The sequence below is a fragment of the Poecilia reticulata genome, linkage group LG17 (assembly GCF_000633615.1).
Source record: "Poecilia reticulata strain Guanapo linkage group LG17, Guppy_female_1.0+MT, whole genome shotgun sequence".
Lineage (NCBI taxonomy): Eukaryota > Metazoa > Chordata > Actinopteri > Cyprinodontiformes > Poeciliidae > Poecilia > Poecilia reticulata.
In genome coordinates, this window is record NC_024347.1 from 19940455 (window position 1) to 19954585 (window position 14131).

General features: G+C 38.6%; 2 protein-coding genes across 3 annotated transcripts; both read right to left on the bottom strand.

The window, feature by feature from the left end:
* Positions 1 to 560: 560 nt before the first annotated feature.
* Positions 561 to 2353, bottom strand: LOC103479556 (insulin-like growth factor-binding protein 1). The gene is made up of 4 exons (XM_008434054.1): positions 1952 to 2353; positions 1696 to 1838; positions 1450 to 1578; positions 561 to 1354 (listed from the first exon to the last, which is right to left on the bottom strand). Exons 1-4 carry the CDS (start codon positions 2295 to 2297, stop codon positions 1229 to 1231), a joined length of 744 nt encoding a protein of 247 aa, XP_008432276.1. The 5' UTR covers positions 2298 to 2353; the 3' UTR covers positions 561 to 1228.
* A 4668-nt stretch (positions 2354 to 7021) lies between these two features.
* On the bottom strand, positions 7022 to 14002 carry LOC103479636 (adenylate cyclase type 1-like). Of its 2 annotated transcripts, none has more exons than XM_017310094.1 (9): positions 13593 to 14002; positions 12998 to 13260; positions 11577 to 11703; positions 10974 to 11135; positions 10734 to 10880; positions 10544 to 10642; positions 10183 to 10297; positions 9975 to 10099; positions 7022 to 9720 (listed from the first exon to the last, which is right to left on the bottom strand). In XM_017310094.1, the coding sequence occupies exons 1-9, from the start codon at positions 13734 to 13736 to the stop codon at positions 9304 to 9306; spliced, it is 1599 nt and encodes a 532-aa protein (XP_017165583.1). In that variant the 5' UTR covers positions 13737 to 14002; the 3' UTR covers positions 7022 to 9303. The 2 variants fall into 2 exon arrangements, with proteins under 2 accessions (XP_017165583.1, XP_017165584.1); XM_017310095.1 differs by having other exon boundaries at positions 11019 to 11135; positions 13593 to 14000.
* Positions 14003 to 14131: the final 129 nt, after the last annotated feature.

Sequence of the window (14131 nt, forward strand, 5' to 3'; positions counted from 1 at the left end):
ATGGCGATTGGGTTAGCGCTTCATTTTACGCACAATTATATGGCATCGCATATGTGTACATACATTTTGTTGTATAATCATTATTTGTGTGCTTGTTATTTGTAACAGACATTTTGTATCTGGACTAGATGACCATGAAATGTATATATGTATGAATTTGTTGTTCAGTCTAATCATGCAGTGCCTTACTATGAATGCCTGTTATAAGTTCCATTGTTTCTAATGGAGGATGATGGAACAGTGCAGCTCAGACACTACAATGCATTTAAAGACGTTTTATGCTGGATCTTAAGCCACAGAAAAATACTTTTTTTTTTTTATCTCAACTGTGGCTCTTATTTTTATGATTGATGAGCTGAATAAGCTGACTAGTTGGGATGAAGACCTCTGCCGTTATCTTTGATTTTTCATAAAGCCAGAGATTTTGTTCTGTGCTCTCTTAGCTGAAGTATGTTTGCATGTACAGTCCAGCAATTGAAGTCTATTTTTACTTAATAAAGGCAGCAAAAACTAGGTCAAGTTCTTGTTTTGTTTATCATAAAATGAAACATTCAAAACTATTTAAACTTGATGAAATGTTTTATTATATACATTTAGAAGTATTATGTACAATGCTTCAGCATAGCAGTACTTCATCAATRACACTCAAATCAGTGTACTGCATGTTTTTTTTTTTTTTTGTTTTTTTACATCAAACTCATATACAGAAATGAATAAATACAACAACAGATGCAACCATTAATCATAGCCAAAGTACCTGCAGATGCAAAGAGAGGTAGACAAAATGTGCAGTGCATGCAAAAACGTACAGGGTCTTGGATAGTCCTCCATATTTGKGCTCAGCCAGCATGTGCCACTTTAAGAATCCCCTTTGAATAAGTGAGCGTTCATTCAGAAAATGGTCAACAGCTTAAATGATTGGCCTATTATGTTTTTGAAAGTTATAATTAATCAAACTTACTTTGGCGGAGTTGCAGACCTATTGTTTTGAGTAATGGAGTTATTCAGTTGGCCAAAAACTTGCAAACATGCTTTTAAAAATACACTGATAACTGCAAGACACATCAAAGAATAAATAATGTTATACATAATGTTCATAAAATAGATGGTGTTTTCACCAGACATGATTTAACTTTTTTTTTTGTTCATTAGGCTAGTTTTACATATTTACTTAAAAGGTGAAGTTATTCAACACGGTTTCATATGTTTATGTCAGTAAATCAATATCTTAGAGAGCAACTTCTTGCTGGCACGGGGCATCGGCGAGAAGGTCGCTGGATCCTGGCAGCTTCTTCCCATTCCAAGAAGAAACACACCAGCAGCGAACAGGTGGTCCAACCAGAGATGACTCGCACTGAAACAGAAACCAAGCACCGGTCTCATTTGCCCAGTAAGCTAAAATAAATACCTTTTGGGTGCTGGCAACAAAACCTGAAAACACAAACTCACCTGCTTGGGTTTGTAGTAGCCGTGCTTGTCACAATTTGGGAGATAAAAGGTTGTGAACTTATCTCCTAATTGCTGCTGAGAGCTGGCAATCATATCCAGTGCTGCGTGCAGTTCAACATGACAGGGACCCTTAAAGAAAAAACAGAAACCATTAAGACCCCGTATCATTTTTAAAATTATTTCTAGACTTAAGTCCTCCCTTGGATTAATCGCTTCTCCTTCGGTGAGACTGATGCGTTGTCTCACCTGCTGTACCAGTTTGTTGCGGATGGCGTTAACTCTGGCTTTCAAGCTCTCATGCATCTCAGCAGTGTCTTGGTGGTCAGAGGGGAGGTCAAGTCCTAACAGGTATGGCGCAGAGCCATGTTCTTGGACTTCATCACCTGCTTCTAAAGAGATTTTTGGAAAATGCATTCCTTCAGAAATTGTTTTTCTTTTAAAGATATGAAAAAAAAARACTACATTTCTTAGCAAACATTACAAAGAAAACCCTGGAGCTTACCTTGTCCCTCGTCATCGGCGCACACTCCCTGTCCTCTGGTCAGGGCATGGAGTGGTCTGGCCTCACCCGGCCTAGGAGTGCAGCGGAGCCCCTCACCGCAGTGGGCTGTGTGAACACCACAGGAAGCACCTTTCTCCAGAGCGCATGCCATGCAGCAACCACAGCCAGGCTCCCTCAGCACTTGCTTGCAGTCAGCAGAGACTGCAGGACAGTCGCTCAGCTTCTGCTGCGTGCAAGGAGCGCAGCGGATGGGCTCGGGACCCACCACTGGGGATGAACGCCCCAAAGCCATGACGGCCAGAGCCACTGCCGYAACAAATGTCAGCTTCTCAGAAAATTCAAGCATTGCTTTCAGTTGTGGTTCTTAAAAGTACACCAAACAGCTCTAGGTTTTCCTCTTATGAGATTTCTGCGAAGCACTCGTATTTGTATGGARATGTGGCCTTTTGGGAGGTTAATCATTGACCACATATATGAAACTTTTTTTGACACAGATAGCACAAACGGTGGGTGACCCTGCGTGACGTGCACAGATCCATGCTTACAAGGTCTGCAGTAAATATTGACACTGGAACATGAAGAGATTTTACTTAAAAACAACTCTGCTCAAGCTTTACTTTTACAGCTGATGTCCTGAAAGTATTTTTTTGAGTACTACTGTTTAGATAAATCAGTAAATATTAAATAACCTCAATGTCCAAACTTTAAAGGGTTAGTCAAAGATTATAATCTGTTTGTGGGACAACATGGTTATGTCTGCTATCTTTTGAAGTAATGCTGACCGATTGTCCAGTGACTATGTTTTGGCAATGAAAAACTATTTTTCCCTTTGKGCTTGCTGGTGAAGGTTCATCGCATCACGCAAGCAGATAACTAGGATCACTCCTCTCAGAGGTTGCATAAGTGTGACGATATGGATTTGTCTGCYAGAATCACAACATGTTTGTCGACAGAAAAACGACCATAATTGGATGTTTTTTCATAGACTCATTTACCAAAAAAATCAATCTGTGACAATTGACAGATTGGTCAGCCTACGGTCATCTTTTGCCATGYACCAAATCGGATCCCACACAACTTTTTGTGCAAGTCGTTTTTGAAAACTACCCTCCAATTTGAAACGTTTTATCATTTTGTAGCCGTCCATTATTCTCAGTTACTTTTCTCCATTACTACACCAGTTCTCTAGCCATCATTCCATGTTTTGTACCAAATGGTGGTAACCTTTAAGTCATATGTGTTGGCAAACAGCTCTGAGGTTTTAACAGAAGAGATGCATTTATAATGATGAAATTACAAGTATAARTATTCCAATGATTCATCAGACGACTTCTCAGAGCAATTAGATTTCACTCAGTGGAAATGTATTAAATATGGATTTGGACTTATGAAAATRTATTCCAATATGGACTATGTTTTTCATACGTAATCAGAMGGTACTCCGTGTTTGCTGGCCATTACGTGTTTGTCCCAAAAAGAATAAAGAAGGCACAGTAAATGAAGCAATTAAATCAGTATCCGATACTCGCATTTTAATAATTGGCTACACAAAGAGAAACAATTTGTGCTTAGCAAACTAAGACACTAGCAATGTGCCTGATGGTGCCAAACAAAAATCAAACTGAAGAGCTTACATGCCACAAACTAAATTTACAGTCCAGCAGAGRGAAACTTAGCTGRAAATTGTACTCTCCATTAAACAGTCATATTTCTCACAAGTCAATACATTTTATTCAACCACCAGTTGATGAGTTGTTGCCTCTTCAATGTCGACCATCAGGTTCACAAGCCACTGAGGAAAAGGCTCCTGCTTTAAATAAAATAAGATAGGAATGTCACACAAAAAAAATTCTTATAGCAGCATAAAAATCTGGAGGAGAAATTAATTCTAATACCGGCACCTCCTTGTATCTTAAACTCTCTCTCTTCTTTCTCTTCTTTGGCTGATGTGATTTTCTACATTTTTGCCACATAGTTTTGRAGACCTTTAAAGAAGACATTCGAAAGATAAGCAAATTTTTCTAATCAAAGATGTCAAAGCTCATACATATAAAGAGSTTGGTTAATCTCGCCTTCAATCTCAGCCTCCTACTACTCAATCTCYTCTCGTAACCAAACACTGGCAGAGGTACAGCTTCTTCGCACAGATCAGTAGAATGACTGCTTGTATCCGACACTGAAGAGGCTTCAGTTTCTTTCGTCTGCTCGTTGAATTGAGTCTGAATCGAACTCTCGCATTTCCGAGAACCAGGACGCCTCCCTGGTCTCCGAACCATCAGTGGAACATCATCTTCTTCCCTTTCATTTTCTGCCAGTGCCTCCTCCTCTGTCTCTACACCCACTTGAAATGGTAACTCATCTTCTTTTTCCACCTCCTTTTCTTCCTCTCCTTTTCTGCCCACGGTTTCATCTTCCTGCTCTGACTCCTCTTGAATTGGCTCCAGAATTTGCACCCTCTCTATTTTCTGCATTATGTTATGCTAAAAACACAGAACAACAAGCGACCAGCTCTCTGAATGCCGCTTCGTTTTCTTTTCTACACAAGAAGGTAAAACKTACATTTTGCTTTGCGGTGTCCCTGCAGCTGGTTGATCTACATGAGGAAGGAAAGTTTCTTTTTGTTAGCCAATTATTGCAATCAGGTGTGGGCAGTTAACGGGATGCAATATCTCTCCAGCAAACAACAATCCAACAGAAGCAGTTGCTGAAATATTCTGATTAACCCATCTGGCACCAGTAACCATGCAATATTCAAAGTCACCATTTTTCCACATTTTGGTGATCGGTTTGAGCTTCAGAAAGTTATCTTCACCGTGTTAGCATTCCTAAATGCATTGAGTAGCTGCCATGTGATGCATGTAAAGAAAATTAAAAGCTTGACTACTTCAGCCTTAAGAGCAGAGGTGCCCAAACTCTGTCCTCGAGGGCCGGCATCCTGCATGTCTTAGTTCTCTTCCTGGTGGTAGTTGCAACCTCCTCAGCATGTCAATGTTCTTCTTAGGCCTTCTAACAASCCATCATTGGATCCAGGTGCGTTAAACCAGGGAGAGAACTGAAACATGCCGGCTCTCGAGGACCGACTTTGGTTGTCACCACTGCTTTAGAGGGCTAATTGAACTTTTCTGCTGTAGCATTCTGCACAGCTRTTAAAAGCAGTCAGTCAGTATTTTACTTGCAGTAGACATCACTTGTGAGTTTAGRGAAAGAACTTACCTGATGGGCAGACTARTAGTTATTCAGATGTAGACCACRATTAAAGCAGGTTACTGCCTTCTAAAAACTGCATGATTCCTCCAGCTTTCACAGCAGTACATTTAAAAAACTCACAAGTTTTAGTTTTATGCAAATAAAATTAGTTTTCATTGTTTGCTTTTGATACAATGTCACACACTCTGCTTGACATACCTTGAATCGCATTGCCTCACTCTTGTCTTTTTGTYTTAGTTTCAGCAGCGGTTTCCACTGTGGTTCTATTCCCAGAAGCTTCTATTTTGCAGCAGAATCATTTTTGAGTCTTCTAGCTGAGCAATGGAGCTCTACAGCTCTTCCAGAGTAACCATGGGTATTTGCATCTCTGGCTGAAGCTCATCATGTCACAAAAAGCATGTGTAGGTACATTTTTAGTTGAGGCATACACTTTCCATTTACCGTGCTTCATGAGATATGGAAATCTTGGGAAACTATTACATAACCTAAGCTGCCCTAAACTGCTTCAGCCTTACCTACAACTTATGCAAAGGTTAAATTTCACTGCTTAGTAATTTGGTGACTTTCAAGGCTGCTAGAGATTTTATTTAGAGACATCAGATTAAAACTGACTAACTTCATCTGCATACAATCTTCATAGAGCCTTGCAACTGTAAAGAAGGTATAGCAAATTGATMTTTAACCCTTTAACCCCAGTGTTATCACATTTCTCAGAAGGAGCGCAGAAAATATCAAAGGTGAAGAACGGGGGCGGTTGTCCCGTCAGATCATCAGTTTCTGAAACCACACAAAAAAAACTATACAAAAGTGCACACAGGGTCAGTGTGACCCAAACATAGAGTAAAAAAAACCTAGATGGGTCTGGATGACCCCATCTCTTAAGACCGCAGGAGGGTTAAAAATTATTGATTCAACCCAATACCAAACCCAATAATCCAGCCTATGGGTTATTTAAAAAACAAAACACCCAGTTGTATTTATATTAATAATTAGTGTCAGTCAGTATGGTGTCAAAAACCTAACCCAGCCCTGTTGTGTTCTATCCTTCCAGGTCTGCATCTGTCTGTAATTTATCGAAAGATGGTAATTAAATTATATTTTTTATTTCACGTCTTAAAATTTAATCACAATGCACTCAAAAAAAACAACAAAAAAATGCTGTGACTTATTTATCCTATATTTAGCATGTCAAAATCATTAGTATATGTTGGTCTTCATTCTGTTTTCTCCAAATTATTCATAATTTGCTTTAACTSTTGTCATTTTTAGTGCTTCATGCCAAGACCTCTGTAGAGCGGTCTGCAGGTCATTGACAACTGACCAGAATTAGCTAAATTCCTCTGCAAACCAATAACAACTCCCATGCTGTACTATCTGTCAAATATTGCACAAGATACGTGTTTGTTGACTTAACTGTTACACCGAGTGAACTCTACACAAACTCTGCATCAGTGCTGGGAAAACAGTTTTGTGGCTGCTGCCCAGAGTTTAAGACGTGATGATATTCATCTGGCTCCCGGCTCGCCAAGGTGCTCCCACAAAACATTTATTGTCTCGTGCATTCAGCTGTGCAAGCCAAAAAGTGTTATTTTAAAACCAATTACGTGAAGAGAATAGAATGTGTAGCATAAAAATCTTTTGAGTGTGACTAACAAGRAAAGATCCACACACAAAGCTGTTGTTCACCGCACGGTGCTTGGTTGTTTCTGGAAGGAAACTCTGTTAGTTAACACTAAAAATTGCTCCTTAAAAAAAAAAAAATGGAAAAAAAGGTCCTCCTTTACACTGCTGGCCACAGCATTTCCATTTTATGCAGCCAGACAGAAGTTATTTATTTCTTAAAACTCACAAAGYGCTCTCATATTTTATGCACCAATATTGTCTTTATTACAAAATATTCAATAACTTTACACTGTACAAGATACAACATAGTTTACAGGTTTTGGCTATTTACAAAAAAAAAAAGATTATGATCTGCATATCAAAGTGAATAAATCTAAAAAGGCAAGTTGCAATCACTGTAAGCTTATTGAGTAAGGCAAAAAACTTGAAACGTGATGTAGTCACACTTTTCCATATCAAGTGAAGATGTCTATGCACTTAAAGATACAGGCTRTAAAGATATCTGACATGCCTCATATTTATGAAACTGCATCTGAGAGATATGTGCTTAATGCTATTCTTAAACTCTAGCTTCATTATACTGAAAAGCAGTTGTACAGTAATGTATAAGCCTGAAGAAAAAACATTAGCAGCTATAGACACGGCACCRAAGTTTCTGCAGCCTCAAGAAAATAAGGTAATGTACACAGACTAAGGATTTAAAACACTTAAAGGTCATGCATTTATAGAAGTGGTGTGCTTATTACCATGTAAGTGCTCCCTTCTGTATGGATGAATGCCATCCATTAGTCTACAGTGCCTTGTTAAAGTAGCTGTACCCCTTGRATTTTCACATTTTCCTCATATAACAATCACAAACATCAATGTCCATTTTTTTTAGGATTTTCTAATCTAGACCATCACAAAGTAGGGCATTACTGATAAAAGCATCAGAGGTTTGTTTGTGAATATTAGTGGGCAGGCAGAAACCAACAAACACAGTAGAAAAACCAGCAATAAAGTTGTGGAAAAGTTTAAAGAAGGGCTAGATTTTAGAACAGATAATCCAAACTTTGAACATCTGCCGATGCACTTCTCAGTCCATCTGGCAAAAACTGGAAAGAGTACAATATAACAAGCCAAGCTTCTGTCGTCTATCTGAATTGAAAGATGTGCAAGAAGATTTTTCAGAAGAAACAAAAAAGCCCATGGTGAGTCTTGATGGGCTGTAGAGATCCACAGCTTAGGTGGGAGATACTGCTGACGGAACAGCTTTTAACGGTAAACTCCACAGATGTGTCCTTCGTAGAAGAGTAGGAACGTAAAACTAGTATTGTTTCTTTGATTGATGCTATAAACTGAAATGATTTTTTCACTCCACTTCAGCGCTGTGCTCTACTTTGAGTTGGTCTTTCACGTAAAATCTTATTAAAATCCATTAAAGTATGTGGCCGTAATGTGACAAAATGCGGAAATGTTCAAGTGGTATGAATAAATTTTCAAGGCACTGTATGTTCATGTGTGCTTGTTGGTGTTCTGTGTAGTGTCACTTTTTTTTTTTTTTTAGTGAACCTTCTCATTTTGGCATGAACTAGTTTCTGTGGCAGCAGGCATTCAACATTCAACTAACCTTTTTCACTCCTTCTAGTTCTTTTAGTGCATACYGACCGTGAAAACAGCCCCCATCAGTGTATGCTGCTTTCATACACACAACATTTACTTTAGACTCTGTGAATCCAGGTGATATCAAGACGAGACACTTTTTTTTTAAATTGGTTAATAAGGTTTGAAAGTAACAAGWGCAAGATCCCATTTCTGTGAAATTTCTATAACTTAAAATCATTACTTTGGTTTTTCCTCTCGAGCAGAGTATCATCACTTATGGCTCTTGACATTTAAAAAAAAAATCATGCACTAAGATAAACTGCCATATTTCATAAAAAGCCAGCTTCATCCGGTGAAAGGTGAATACAAAAAAGGATTTTGTGCTGTTTTGTTACAATTTCAAACTGAACACACATGCATACACATACTTACAATTATAAACATGCATGCCTTCATACACCAAAGTATAAATAAACTGTTTTGTCTGTAAATAATGCAATATATCCTTGGCATAATCAGAAAGACAGTGCAAAAGCAAATGCATGATCAGTCTTTTTCTGGGCATMAATGTACATATTCCTTGTACGTGGGAATATGTACTTCATATAAAACAAGGTTGCACACATTACCTGGATATACCTGCACAGGAWCCCGAGAACACCACAAATCTAATCATCTGGTATAGCGATGTTCATAGAACGTTGAGYGGTTGGGTGCATCTTTCTTCCCCTCCACATCTCAACTCTGACTAGAGGCAATCAGTTAAGAAAATCTCTGAAAGCAAGTTTGATTGTCAGTTTTATAATACTTCAGCACGTTATCCTGGCCGAAAACATCTTGGGTAATGTCAGGATTTCCTAGGATGTATGAGAAATCCGTGGACAGCCCTGACTTCTCAAGGTTCTCCTGCTGCATTCGAACCCATCCCGTTGTTCCTCCTACACTGCTACATCTGCAATGGCTGCCACAGCCTCGATTTGAATCTGTGTCACCTCGACATCGTCTTCGTCTTCCACTTCACCTAGCACACAGGGCGACGGGAGGCATGTTGCTTGGCTGTTGCTGATGTTGGCTGTGCTCGTCTGAAAGTTGCCACCCATGCTGGCTTGAGCAGCCAGGCTGGCAGCGGAGGAGACGCTGCCCAGATGGGTCGGCACGCTCGTCTTGCCACAGGAATGAATACGGCGTGCCAGGCTGGTGGAACGCATCACCGATGAAGTGGTCGCCATGCCGATGCCCTGCACTTTACCTTCCAGAAAGTATGTCAGCATCTCACCTTTACCTTTTACGCTGACTTTACCACGGCAGACTAAATCGTAGTTGCTATTCAGCATACGATATACCTCCTCGGTCACCTGGAAAACAAAAACATTGAGCTTTACCGTTTCTTTTTTTTTAATACACACTTGTTGGAAATTAATGTTCAACTTAAGCTTGATTTTGGTTCAGGTCTATTAAACTATTCAAACAAAGCTACAGAAAATGAACTAAACAAAAGTCTGGGAGTTAGCTACACTTTAATTTAGAAATKTATGATTTAGAGATAAGTCATATGTGCATTTGATATAGAACTTATGGTTGATATCTGGTCAATTAGTGTTTTATCTACCTGAATTTTTCCTGGTACACCTGTGCTGTCCATTCGACTGGCCACGTTCACTGTATTACCCCAGATGTCGTACTGTGGTCGCCGTGCTCCGATCACCCCAGCAACTACTGGACCAACATTGATTCCTGTCCAAATTAACAACAGAATTTACACCAAATTACCTTAGTATTCCTACTCACATTCAGAGTCTTTTTGCGGGTCCACTTACCCACTCTGAGGACAAATTCATTGTACGATTGGTAGTTGATTTCATCCAACACGTCAAACATTTCTATGGCGTAGTCTGCGATTGTGCTCAAATGGTCATAAACTGATTTTTTGGCCTGTAGAACAGAGAAATAGTAAGGCTCTGYGTACAAGTTGTTTAAATGGCCTGTTCTGGAAGTGTAGTCAGTTAATTTTAGCCCAAACTTGATTAGTTGTGAGTCTTTCACAATTTTTCGACCAATTTCCTGCAATATAACCTCCTTCCAAAACAGGTAAGGGAACTAATACTTCCAATACAGACATTTTCTTTTAAAAACATTCAGGAAAAAAAAAATCCCAAAGAAAGATAGATGAACAGTCACCTTGGTGCCAATGGTGGGGACAAGCCCAACAGCTGCCATGTACGTACTGCCAATAGTTTTGATTTTCTCGATGTCTTTGTAGCACTCCTTGTCCATTAGCTGCAAAATGCACATTTAGGCAATAAATATCAGTATAAAAACCACATTCAAGCAACAAAAGGTCAAGTAAATCATAAGACGAGAAACATACCTCATCAAAGTCAGCAATGATTTCATTTAGCAGCCTCAGGCACTCCACTCCCATGTTGTTGCCATCCAGTTCAATGTAGAAATCATTAAAGTTTGGAATTGAGGCGAACAGGACACCAACTTGGGCGTAGGACTGATAGTACAGATCCTAATAAAAAAACACAGAACCCCATAAAAGAAAAAAAAAAGATGTCCCTTTGCGCCTTTTATTATTTGTCTTGTTTCCTCTATTTTCATCTACCTGTTGGTCAGTCTGCCTGCATGCCTGTTTATTAGCATGGCTCACCATGTTTCTGGGGTTTGACATTAAGAAGTGTTGAGCCACATGGGCAGGCAGTAGATTGAAGAGAATCCTCCTGTTGTCCAGCTTTACTTTCTCCATCCCATCTCGTTCCTCCTCCGCCTGGCAGCGCGCAAAAAAAAAGAAACAAGCAGAGAATGCCTGAGTCTTTTTTCACATTTCTACCACATGGGGTCAGTAAAAAGCCTTCTCAGAAAAAAAAAAACAATTCAAAATTACATAGCAGCTATTTAAAAGGTCAAAAGCAGTTTAAGTTTTAGATTTAATAGTTAGAACTTTAATGACACAGTGTGCAAATAYGAGAGTAAATGACTCCAAGTGAAACAGGGCCAACGAAATGTTCTTACTYTTGTTTTTGCCAAAAAAAAAAGACCAACTGGTTGCTGCCAGTAGCATTGAACCCCCTCATTTTACCTAATATAATAAATCTGAAATGACAGAAATATGGCACTTGTGCTTAAACTTTGATTAAAATTCACAAATGTATGCCCCAAAACATTCCACAGTCCATTACACTTTGCACATAAGTACACTCTTCCAAACCTGTACAGCCCAAAGGAAGTCCAAGCGCAGCTTGAGGTCAAGTTGYCTGGAGTGGAGGGCCAGGGCACTGACAAAGAGCAACAGAGACAGGATGGGCTCATAACCCCGGATGTGGAAAGACCCCCCACTGTGGAAGAGACCAACACAGAAGTTAGCAATAGACCAGACCACAAAGAAAACAACACAGGAGGGTTGACCGGACCCACCACAGCGCTAAGAGAGAGATCACAAGTCAAGATTAATTTGAWTTACTTATAAAATTTCTCAAAATGAATTGTCATGCAGTTAATGCATTTGGTTGTAATTGCACATCAACAATATAAAGTGCATGAAAAGAAAACTCATTCTAAACTTGCAMCAGAATTTTCCAAAGCAAATTTCTGATCTAAGCTCCAATAACACTGTCCAAGCCCCTCCACTCTGAACTAATGTGGTYCCATCATCCAACCCACATTGTCCTTTCAGGCTTCTGATTTGGAACTAATAAGCATGTGTGCTGCTTCAAAGGCTGGAAAATGAAAGAGTGTGTGGGCTGAAGACAAGCAACAACTCCTCTACACACATACATCACAGCACACATACTGTAAATGCTCCTGCAACTCGTGTTTATCTGTGCACTTCCTGWATTGCGCAAACAAAGAATAACACTTAGCATTTATAGCAATGTGATGATGGAATGACCCACACAACTCAAAGAACAGAATTTCCCCATTAAGCTGCACATGCATTGTTGTAAGGATGYCCACAAATCTTTTTTTTTCTCTCAAATTCATGTCAAGACTCCAGCGSTTTGCTGCAAATCAAGAAGTATTTTTTTAAAGAGTGAAATGAATATTTCACTCTTTAAAAAAAATGATATACATTTTGTTAATAAGACTGCAAAGCTGTAGGCTATGAATTTAAATCTTACTGTCAGTTCTTAGGCATAATGTCACAGAGATATTTAAACATTAAATTTCAGTCTTTTACCATTTATCAAAAGTTACTGTTCAGTAGCTTAAACTTTAACTCGGTATGCAAGAAGAGTCGTACACCCCTTGAAATTACTTTTAGGACTGTTAAGGTGTAACATTTACCATAATAGAAAGGTCAACATGCCTTTTGGGGAAAAAAGTGCTTTTTAGTTTTCCTATTTGATGTTTCTTTTTTCTTAAAAAAAGAAAACAGAAAAAGTTAATCCATGTGTTCATATTGTCCATCCATTCATTACATAGTGCTATATAAAGTGATTTTTTGGAAAGCTTGTTCTGATTTTGCATTTAAAACCATTATTAAATGTGTCCCAAGGTATGCTTTAAATTAAGCCAGTCCGAAACTCATCTCACTTCCTTATCATTGATGCAATATATATATATATATATATATATATATATATATATATAAAAGTGTATGTTTAATGTATGACATGCTTCGAACCTTACCCCGCAGTCTTGCGAAAGCCACTGAGCTCCAGCACAGTGATGTACAGCACTCCCAAAAGGAGCATCAACACCATCTTTGGCAACCAGGATACTCGCAGGAAAAGCGCTAATGTGAGGGTGCCCACTACACAGGAAAGAAAAGCATAGCGGGCCCCATCACAGGGCAGCTCGGCCATGGTCCGGTTGGCTCCCCTGTCCACATCAATGATGATAATGGAACTGTTTGTATTGGCACTTCCCCACATCCAGGGCATACAACCCACCTATGAATAGAGACAAAGAATGCATAWATATACTCAGTATGAGAGTTATACTTGAGAACATTATTCTAAACTGCATTTGCTATCAATACTGTCTGCACTTTGCATAAGAAATATCAAATGAAAAGCAACATAAATCTAAGAATGCAAGCAGTTTCACTTTTAAAAACAGGTAAATGTAGCTTGTCCATGTCTAGCTGACGTAAGCAAGGCATTTCTTGAAAGAAACACTAAAGAGCAGCTTATATTTCTCTAAAACATATAAAAGAAAAAAAAAAAACCTGAAACAACCTGAGCTTTAATGTCACATTTTGAATATTCATTTAGGGACTTACAACACAAGCCTGAGCCACAGCGTAGATTAAAAGCACTATAAGAAGACAGAGAGCAGTTCGAATCTGAATGGTCAGGCACCCTGGAAAACACTGAATGTAAGARAAAGAAAAGACAGATATTAAATCATCACCAGARACCAGCATGCCTATATTTTATACGCTGCTATTAATGTTCATCAAGAAAAAAAAGAAAAACTAAGCTGATAGGGCATATTATATAATAGAACAGTTAGAAAATATTAAAAAAGAACTTAAACTAATAATTAACAGAACAATTACAGCTGCAAGTGTTTAGTGCATGTCTGTATTTGCTTTGCACAGCTAGATACAGTTTAGAAAAGCACACTTCCTTTTAATCCATTTCATAATTATGCTGTATTTGAGTTGGTTTAAGACACAGAATCTTAGTAAAATACACTGAGATTTAAAGATTGTAAACTTGAAAAAAAAAAAGTATTAAAAATCAACAGGTATAATAAAACAAAACACATATGCAAAGCACAATAAATACATAAATAATATTTAAAATGACAGTTTTG